The sequence below is a fragment of the Sinocyclocheilus anshuiensis genome, unplaced genomic scaffold (assembly GCF_001515605.1).
Source record: "Sinocyclocheilus anshuiensis isolate Anshui unplaced genomic scaffold, SAMN03320099.WGS_v1.1 scaffold137, whole genome shotgun sequence".
NCBI classification, from domain to species: domain Eukaryota; kingdom Metazoa; phylum Chordata; class Actinopteri; order Cypriniformes; family Cyprinidae; genus Sinocyclocheilus; species Sinocyclocheilus anshuiensis.
In genome coordinates this window covers 161,474-172,119 of record NW_015537932.1, presented here as the reverse complement: position 1 = coordinate 172,119, position 10,646 = coordinate 161,474, and the positions used below count along the sequence as shown (strand labels likewise).

The 10,646-nt window shown below is 35.7% G+C and overlaps 1 protein-coding gene across 2 annotated transcripts in view; it reads right to left on the bottom strand.

Annotated features, from left to right (window-relative positions):
- Positions 1-550: 550 nt before the first annotated feature.
- Positions 551-10,646, bottom strand: part of LOC107658248 (rapamycin-insensitive companion of mTOR-like) — a 35,615-nt gene continuing 25,519 nt past the window's right edge. Inside the window, exons 32-39 of one of the 2 annotated variants that reach the window (XM_016446721.1) lie at positions 10,482-10,550; positions 7,793-7,970; positions 7,573-7,657; positions 6,673-6,879; positions 6,427-6,582; positions 3,406-3,529; positions 3,185-3,323; positions 551-2,193 (exon numbers count right to left, since the gene is read on the bottom strand). In XM_016446721.1, coding sequence (XP_016302207.1) covers positions 2,122-2,193; positions 3,185-3,323; positions 3,406-3,529; positions 6,427-6,582; positions 6,673-6,879; positions 7,573-7,657; positions 7,793-7,970; positions 10,482-10,550 — 1,030 coding nt within the window. In that variant the 3' untranslated portion in view covers positions 551-2,121. The remainder of the gene's footprint in view (positions 2,194-3,184; positions 3,324-3,405; positions 3,530-6,426; positions 6,583-6,672; positions 6,880-7,572; positions 7,658-7,792; positions 7,971-10,481; positions 10,551-10,646) is intronic. The other variant, XM_016446731.1, reaches the window with a different exon arrangement.

Below are 10,646 nucleotides of genomic sequence, written 5' to 3'. Positions count from 1 at the left end.
TTGTTTGTCATTTCTCCGATCACAAATGCAGACATGGTTTTATGTTTACGCGGTGCGATGCAACGCGTAAAAAGACAGTATAATGTTGCACTGGATACAACAAATGCCTCGTTAATAATGGGTTTTCATGTTTTTGTCTCGTCGCTCCGGCCTGACAGGGCATCATCACAGTATGGTAAGGGGCGTAACATTTCCGTCACACGCTTGAGGTATTCGGCCAATCACAACGCACTGGATAGCTGGCCAATCACAGCACACCTCGCTTTTCAGAACAATGAGCTTTGTAAAAATCGATGCGTTTCAGAAGGCGGGGCATAGAGGAGAAACAATAATGTACATTATGTGGAAAATAATGTGTTTTTTTAACCTTAAATCGCATAAACACATTTCATTACACCAAATACACAAAATAATGTTATTTTTAAGCAACATCATATGACCCCTTTAAATTGACATGAACATTTCAGAATGCAAAAACAAAAAATATAAAAGTGTATGTATAAAAAAGTATATATTTTACATAAAGAAAATTCTGCCTATATTTAGGACTATTACTATTTTCAGTGTAACTTTACTGTCATAACAATTAAGCAAATTTTGCTCCCCAAAATAATCAAATCCCACTCGAATTCCCATTACTCTCAAGTGATTTTCATACGTAATACCACAAGTACATTAAAAAAAAAAATTTAAATCAGCATCAAGACAGTACAACAAATACTACCATGATGTGTATAAATATTTTGCAATTTTCACATTACAATCTGAATATTTAATGGAAATGTGCTTAATTGTCACATTAAAAAAACATTATTGGTCCTAAAATGGGCTTAATTTTTAAATTCATGCTCTGGACTGCTTACACAGCCAAAACGATTTTCTGTTGTAATCAACATCAAACCAAAGACTTGTATTATGTATTGTACTATGACTTGTATTGAAATCCTATTCCTTCAAAGGTACTTGATGATCCCTTTTATTAATCATATGTCAATAAAATGATACCATGCATGATTATGTTTCACTTCTGGTTTAATTTCCTATAGGTCTGAGTCCAAACTGACCACCACCGTATCACCGATCAGCATCAGATCAGTGTATGGTGAGCAGACCACAGCACCAGACGAGTCTAGTATGATATGGAGAATGAGTCTGCAAAGGTTTTATGCAGAAATTTAATAACTGCTGTTTGTCCGATCCAAATTAATGGGTGAATCTCACATGTCTGGGCCACATTTCAATCCAAAATCAGATTACAAAAGATGCAATTAATTTTTCCATGAAGATCTTTTGCATTGTGACTCAATATTCATGATAATCAAGAACATTTCTCACAGAATTCAGCTTTACAATAATCATAAATGAGGTGAAATACAACCTGGACTTCGTGAGATCCACCCTGGAGTTGGTGAAAACATCCAGACTATTATCAGTCGAACTAGCTCTGTGACCGAGTATGTGTGCGTGTGCTTCGCCTGCATCTTTTGGAGGAGAATTTCCTGCGAGAGTATTTGAGACGGTACGCGGATCACAGATTTCCAAAAATGTGCGATGCTAAGGGTTCAAATATCGCTATGTTTTTTTTTTTAAACTCCAAAACACTGAATTCTGATTGTCTGGAGGTCATAAAAAATCCAAACACACACGTACAAAAGAAAAGAAACTAATAAATAGTACAAATGTAATCAATGTTTCGCCCATTCTTTCAGTTCTGGAAGTCCTAAATTCATCGTCAAATCATTTGCGCTGAATTCTTTGTAGTGTTTGTGTGATATTTTGAAATATCAGGATGGGGTGGATATGTACAAACACCAGTGCAGAGAAGCATCTCTCTCATTTGTGCATCTGGCGCTCTTAAAGTGTAAACAGCTTTTTCATTCAAATCGTTCTTTGTGAACACGTCCATCTGTATGTTCGGACCATGTGAAGCGGTTCACCTGTTTCACAGTCTGAAGACGTTATTTGGTAAACTGCTCCCCTTCAGAAACACCGTCTGAAGTCCAGGGGCTTGTTTCGGTGTTCCTGTAAGCGATTCCTTTCTCGTCCTCCATGCGTGTCTGTCTGTGCCATATGAGAGGATGGGATAACGGCAGAGAGGTGTTCAGGAAGCTGACAGAGGTATCAAGACTCCTCAGTCTCCACAGGAACAGGCTGCGGTGGTTTATTCAGCACTGCTTCAGCTTCATCATACAGCTGGAGACAGAAACACAGTCAAACACTTGTGGTCGACCGATATGGGTTTTTACAAGTCATAATATTTGATTCAAAAATTGCTGAAAAATATTTCCATTTAGGCTACCAAGGCTCGCTAAGGCTCCATTTATTGATCAAAAATACAGAAAAAGTCAGTAATATTGTGTCATATTTTTACAACTTCAAATAATTGTTTTCTATTTGAATATATTTTAAAATGTAATTTATTTTTGAGATGCAAAGCTGAATTTTCAGCATCATTACGCCAGTCTTCAGTGTCACATGATCCTTCAGAAATCTTTCTAACATGCTGATTTGCAGCTCAAGAAACATTTCTTATCATCATCGATGTTGAAAACAGTTGTGATGCTTCATATTTTTGTGGAAACTGTGATAAAATTTTTTTCAGGATTCTTTGATGAATAGAAAGTTCAAAATTGACCTGAAAGAGAAATCTGTCTTTAAAATGTCACTTTTGACCAATTTAATGCATCCTTGTTGAATAAAAGTAATATGTGTGTATGCTTATTCATGTTTTTAATGCAAAACAATGAAAAATTACATGGGAAAGTTGTAATTGTTCTATATTTTGTAGTGTTCAAATTTTATAGTATAATAAAAAATATTAAAATATAATTGAAAAAAAAAAAAATGTAAAAACCTGCGTCAGAATTGACATCATACTTAATTTGACACTAATAAAAAAATATATATTTATTAAAAAAACAATACCAAATACTGTGCTGATAACTGTAATTTAAGTAATATTCTTATTTTTATTACTACTTACTTTTATTTATTAATTATTATTATTTTATTTTACTCCATAAAATGTTGTCAAAATGAGCTTTTAATTCTGAAGGTCCCTAGTATACAGTCTGTAAACAGATGTAGAAGTTACAAACTACAAACTTCTCTGAGCAATCAGTCCTTTGGTCTGAAGTATTTTGGTGGAGATTTGTTATAGAGGCATTCAGGAGAGACGCCGTACCGGAATGAACTGCACATCCTGGAAGAGCTCTTGGATGAAGCGGCGTGAGGCCAGACGAAACCTGCAGTTGGCCAGCAGGAAGGACACCTCAGAGTACAGGCAGATGTCATCAAAAGTGAACGCAAACTTCTCCTTTATCCTGCAGAGGGCAGCAGCGCGTCACGTGGGCATAAAGCAAACACTGAACACACACTCACACAGTATTTCTCGGTTGTTCTTACGTGAGCAGTCCGGTTTCGTGTCCTTTGGTGCCGACTGAAGAGCTGAGGTTGATGACGAGTCGCAGAACCTCTTTCCTCAACAGAACTCTGCAGGCCGGTCCATCCTCAGATATCGCCTTTCCACCTATACAAACACATTCATGAGTGCTTTTCATCTTTTGACTTTCCATTGACCTCTATTGTTTTTATACTGAATGAAAATGTTTAGATTTACGTTATTTATTATTGTTAATCCCTCCACAATGTAGCTGGCTTTAGCTTTTACTTTACTTGCGGGGGGTTTTTTGGTCTCCTAGAAATGAACAATTTATCTGTGACCATATCTATGTTGGCCCTCTTACATTATTTTGATATTTTGATAATATCAAAAAAAATTTTTAACAATTCATTATTAACCCTGTAAATGTAGTAGTAAATCCAAATAAATGTAAGTTTAGAAATTTTAGTTTAATACATGCTAAACAAATAACACCACTTTTATACAATTTGTTAACACGCAGATCAGTGGAATGTCAAATAATGATTGACTGTGAGGCCCCTGACATGATATTACTTATTCATTTATTTAAAATAAAAAAACAGATACTGTTCTGATAACAGGAAGTCAGTGTCAGTGTTTATTATTATTATTAATACTAATTTTATTTATTTGTTATTTTAAGTTAATTAATATACATATTAGGGTGGAAAAGTTGTAAATATTCTGTATTTTGTGTTGTTCCTTTGGATAGTACAACAAAACTGAATAAAAAAAAAGAACTGAAACTAAACATTTATGAGTTATCAAGATAAAAAAACATCAGAATAGAAGTCAAATTTAATTTGATGCTAATCAAGATTTTTTTTAGTTTTTAAATTTAGTTAAAAAACAATATCAAATACTGTTCTGATAACTGTAATTTATTTTTTATGTTTCTTCTTATCATCATCATTAGTAATACTACTTAATTCCTAACTTATGTTATTGTTACTATTATTTTAATTAAATTATTTTATATGCTGGGGTTGAAAAGTTCTAACTGTTCCATCTTGTGTTGTTCCTTTGGAGAGTATAACAAAATTGAATAAAAATAGAATTGGAAAAAATGTAACATTTATCAGTTATCTAGACGAGAAACATGTCAGAATAGACGTCATATTTAATGTGATGCTAATAAAAATATTTTTATTTGTGTTTTTATTAGGGATGTAACGATTCACTCAACTCACAATTCGATTCACGATTTTGATTTCAGTTTTTTTTTACAAAATGAGATTGAAGACATTAATTATACAGTAAATGAAAAGGTGTAGTTTTATTAGGCTATTGCTGCACGTTGATTTGTGAAATTGAAATATAACAAAACTAAATTGAAATTTTAAAACAAACAAGTTACACAAATAAAATAAATTTCTTAATATGAACAAACTAAAGGCCAAGCCGACTTCAAAGAACTAGCGGCGACAAAAGCCGACGGTGTTGTCGCCTCACGTCGGCAGCGTCGGACATTTTAACAGCCTTCTGTCTGTACCGCCTTTATTTACGTGTTTTCATCACTTTCGCTTTAATTCTCGGGCACTGACTCGTTCGTTAAACTGAACATCCAATCAGAGCTCTCACTCGCGCCGATGGCCGACCGTCTGCTTAGTGTGTCCTGGCCTTAAAGGGGTTAGTTCACCCAAAAATGAAAATTAGCTCATGTTTTACTCACCCTCGAAGCATCCTAGGTGTATATGACTTTCTTTCAGACGAATTCAGTCAGAGTTATATTAAAAATTGTATATGCAATGACTGCAATGAAAAAATTCGACTGCAATGATAGAGCTTGGAATAGCCAGGACAATTTTTAATATAACTCCGACTGGATTCTTCTGAAAGAAGAAAGTCATATACACCTAGGATGCTTCGAGGGTAAGTAAAACACAGTCTAATTTTCATTTTTGGTTGAACTAACCCTTTAAGGCTTTGTCTGTGCTCTTTCCATTAAAAATGAGAGGCAACGACTGGATTTTAATCATGATCCAAACAAAGATGCAGCATACATGCAGCATGAGTAGTTTTTAATCTAAACTAGACTGTATAATTTCGAAATTTGAAGCAAAAACAGAATGGTCCGACTTTAGTTTTGTGAAACTATACTACATAAAACATATCTTAACGAAACAGCAGACGAGCCCAAGTATTCACTCTCTGACAGCAGGTGGCACTTATGAACAGCAATGATACAGCGTTTCCTGGATTACCGCTGTAAACAAAGCAGAGCTGCGCTTACGAACACTTTAATATGCATGGTTCAGAAGCAAGATGAAAAGAAAATACCACGTAAACCTTTCTAAAGACAGTCAGTTCCCCTCAGAGACATTCATATAAACTCCTACTCCAATTGTATCACGATTTGTTTGGCATCTCAACCGATTTGAATACTCACATATTTGAATCGATTTTCGACCGGCTCGCAGTTAATCGTTACATCCCTAGGTTTTATTTATATTTTTTAAATATTTAAAAATAATAAAATATACTATCCTGATAACTGTAGTTTAAGTTATGTTCTTGTGTTTATTATTATTTATTTATTTATTATTAATGTTTTTTAAATTTGATTATTATACATGTTAGGATGGGAATGTTGTAATTGTTTTGAATTTTGTATTGTTCCAGTTTAATACAAAAAGAATCTAAAAAACTAAAAATGTTCATTCTTTATCGAGACCTCCATAAAACCTCCATGAATTTCCAACGCACCAGTCAACTTTGGTTGTGAAAAGTTCTGTCTCACTATGTCAGGGGTGCCCAAACTCGGTCCTGGCGGGCCGGTGTCCTGAAGAGTTTAGCTCCAACCCCAATTAAACACACCTGAACCAGCTAATCAAGCTCTTACTAGGCATACTAGAAACTTGGAAGGCAGGTGTGTTGAGGCAAGTTGGAGCTAAACTCTGCAGGACACCGGCCCTCCAGGACCGAGTTTGGGCACCCCTGCACTATGTGGTTTGGAATCTGAAGCAGTGCTGTGCATTGATGGAAATTGGTCTCATCCTCACCCAGTATGAGCTCTGTGCTGGGAGTGCTGCTGGCCGAACCTTGACTGACGGCCGCGTCGCTGCAGCCCGAGATCCCCGAGAACTTGGACTGCGCGACCACCTCCAGGTGATTATGGGAAGGCTGGCTGTGCCACTGAGAGAAACCATCAGACAGATCTGCCGGAGAGAGGATTATAGTATGACAACATAAGACTAAACTACTAATTTTTACTTAAATCTGGGGTTTGAACCTAGAACCTTGCTCACCTGTGCGAGTGTGTGTGTTGTTCAGGTGGCTGTGTGTGTGTGAGCCGAGGACGGTGAGAGCGCTGCAGTAGAGGCAGTTCTGCTCTGTGTGCTCCTGTAGGCCTGTACTCTCATCGTCTCCCAGCAGGTGGTGCTGTTCTGACCGGCTGCTGTTTAACAGCTCTGTTATACTCATCTGCGGCTTTAGTGCAGGACCACGACACGACTCTAAGAAACCCACAAGAACAGACACAACAAACACACCGATTTGTTTAATATAATAATTTTTTAATTAGAATTATATACACTACCATTCTGGGGTCAGCAAGATTTTGTTTAAAGAAATTTGTACTTTTATTCAGCAAGGACACCTTAAATTGATCTAAAGTGACAGTAAAGACGTTTATGTTACAAAAGATTTATAATTCAAAATAAATGCTATTCTTTTGAACTCTGTATTCAACAAATAATCCTGGAAAAAATGTATCACCGTTTCCACAAAAATATTAAACATCGATAATAATAAGAAATGTTCCTTAAGCAGCAAATCAGCATATTAGAATGATTTCTGAAGGATCATGTGACACTGAAGACTGAGTAATGATGCTGAAAATTGAGCTTTGCGTCACAGAAATACACTTTAATTTCAAAATATATTCCAATATATTTAAATAGTTCCTTAAAATGCTGATAATATTGAATAATATTACTGATGTTACTGTATTTTAGATCAAATAAATGCAGCCTTGGTGAGCATAAGAGACTTCTTCAAAAACATTAAAAAATGTTACTAACCCCAAACTTTAGAATGGTAATTTCTATTTAATTATTAAAATTACTATTATTACTACTACTACTGATAATAATAATAATAATAATAAAAATACAGAAAAATAAAGGTGATGCTACAAGCAGTCATACCATCAGATTCTCCAAAAAGAAATTTGGATGATTTTTCTCCAGCAGGAGGGCTTGTTCTCTTCTGGAAATATGATGTTTCTTTAATCTAAAAATAAAGTAAAATCTTATATGTAAACAAAAATTTACACTCAACACAATTAAAACACAGTCATTTTCCCTACCTACAATTTTTTTTTTTGTTTTCTACAAAAAAATAAGCTAAGAACAGAACAAACTGTACATGAAACATGTGGTTGATGTCCAGGGGCAGTGCCAGGCCGATGTAGTCCTCACTGCAGCCGAAGGTGGCGCTAGAGACCATGGAGCGCAGGGAAGAGGAGCGCTGCAGGGTGGAGTGATTGATCGGACTCAGCAAGTCCTCCTTATCCAGAGACGCAAAACTCAGAGCTTTCAAAAACCTGTGAGGAGAGCAAACAAGCACATGCACTGCAAAACGTTAGCATTAATCCTATAAACCTTTCACTTTTATTAGTATGGTCAACAAATGTTCAGAAAAACTGCTACTAATCAACACTTACGACTGAAACAACTAAAAACGTATAACTACTCCTGGACATCCACCTTTATGCAGAAATTAATTTGAATCCTGCCACAAAGCACCCAGCTGTAATTCTGAGTGAACACAAAGGCTGTATCCCAATGCACAAACTAAATAGTATGCAATAGTATGCAAATAGTATGCAATATAGTAGTGCTTACCAAATTATAGTATGAAGAAAATAGTAAGCTAGGATGATTTTGCAAATAAGCCGTTTCTGGTGGATTTTATCATTATAAACATGATAAATCACGAACATGATGTATCCAATAAGAAGAACTAGACACTGTCCCAACTGGACTATCTAAAAGCGTGTGAATTAGGGTGCAGCCAAAGAAGTTACTAAGCTGTTTTAGTTGTTTGAGTCAAGGTGGAATTGGATTCAGCACTACATCAACAAGGTTTGCAGTTTTCCTAAAGGACTGTTTCCACAAGCATCTGACCTTCTGAGTCTTTGAGGTGCATTAGTATCTTGTCACTCACCCATCATAAAATGTGAATGAATGAGTGAAAGATGGTGAAAATATTTGGGGGAAAATAACAGTGGAACTGTAGTCACATGGGACAGGACATTGCCTTGTACTCTACAGTAGGGCTGCACGATTCTTGCTAAAAAGTGAAGCACGGGAATTGAGATCACGATTCTTTCACACAATTCTCATTTTTTTCAACCAAAACTTTTATTGCACTCCAGTAAAAAAAAAAGAAAAAAAAAGTGCTGTCTATACAGGACTTTCAGATAAAATAAAGTTCTGGACTCCTTATTTTAGACCTCTTAAAGTGAGTAACTTAAAAGCTGTAAGCTGTTGAACATAAATAATTCAATGTTAACAATAATAAATAAAAAAAACTAACATTATAATCGGCTGATACCGATACCAATACAAGTGATACGTAAGCTCTCTGTTGACTTTCACTGTTAACCTTTTTTTACAGATAAAATAATATCACAGATGTTGCCTTCATTGTATTATTTACAGTAATGTTGTTTATTGTTGTATTAACTGAGAAATACGCACAACAAATACTCATTTTACAATGAACATTCTAACAGGCCTTTAAAAACTGAGCTTTCACAAAACTATCTATATTAAGATACTTTGGCTTATTAAAAACCTGATTAAACTGAACAAAACTGTAACCCATTAGGTGAGGGCCATCAGTCATTGCAGTTAAGGTCTCTGCACACTGAGTCCGAATGTTTCGTCCGAAATTTTCGCACGTTGAAAAATAAATACGACCTCACGTTGTGTCAATCACGTTTACACACTGCCTCCGAAACTTTCGTCCGTCATAAAAAAATTCAGACCAGGTTCGATTTTCTGCATTTTCGCATCCGTAGCAAGCATTTTGATAGGAAAGGATGACGAACACGAAGAAAAAAACCCGGAAAAATGCATATGAAAATTTCAGACTCAGTGTGCAAGGACCTTTACATTGTTAGGGACTGTCTTTATGAATGCGTCATCATTAAACCATCTATTCAACGAATACACTTAAAACACAGATTCATTCTTGTATTAAACAAGGTGTTGAAATCAATTTAACTTTGAGCGCCACTTTCCAAGCGTCAATCGAACAGCAACATATCACCATTCAATGCACTGAACAGCACTGATGCAGGAAATCCCCTTACTACAACAAATATATCGCTTTCATCTTCTGACAACTGATACTGTTTCACTAATATATGTGACTCTGGACCACAAAACCAGTCTTAAGGGTCAATTTTTTTAAATAGAGATTTATATACATCTGAAAGCTGATCAATAAGCTTTCCATTGATGTATGGTTTGTTAGGATAGGACAATATTTGGCCCGAGATACAACTATTTGAAAATCTGGAATCTGAGGGTGCAAAAAAATCTAAATATTGAGAAAATCGCCTTTAAATTTGTCCAAATTAAGTTCTTAGCGATGCATATTACTAACCAAAAATTAAGTTTTGATATATTTACAGAAGGAAATTTACAAAATATCTTTATGGAACATGATCTTTACTTAATGTTAGAGCTGGACGTTTTGGCATAAAAGAAAAATTTATAATTTTGACCCATACAATGGATTTTTGGCTATTGCTACAAATATTCCCCAGCGACTTAAGACTGGTTTTGTGCTCCAGGGTCACATAAGACAGGGCAGACGCAGGTAATCGCACACGCTCAGTTCCAGCGTGACCTGAATGCAGGGAAACACGTGCAAGTGAATCACAGTCATTTAGATATGAGATTGCATTTATGTATGAATCGAGATCATGATGATTTTTTTTTTGATGATGAATCGTGCAGCCCTACTCTACAGTGTTTCTATGAGGGGAACTCTACGGCGGGACCAAGCTGAGGAGATCCTACTCTTGAGCTGCTCTACCCACCATGGCACAAGAGTTCTGGACACTCTGCGGTGGGAGCTGAACGGCCCAGAATACCTTTTACCAGAACACCTGAGAACCAGCAAAAAACACCCTGAACTTCAATTGCACTTCGATATATAGGTGAACGTCCCCAAAAAAAAAAAATAAAAAAAAAAAAATCACCAC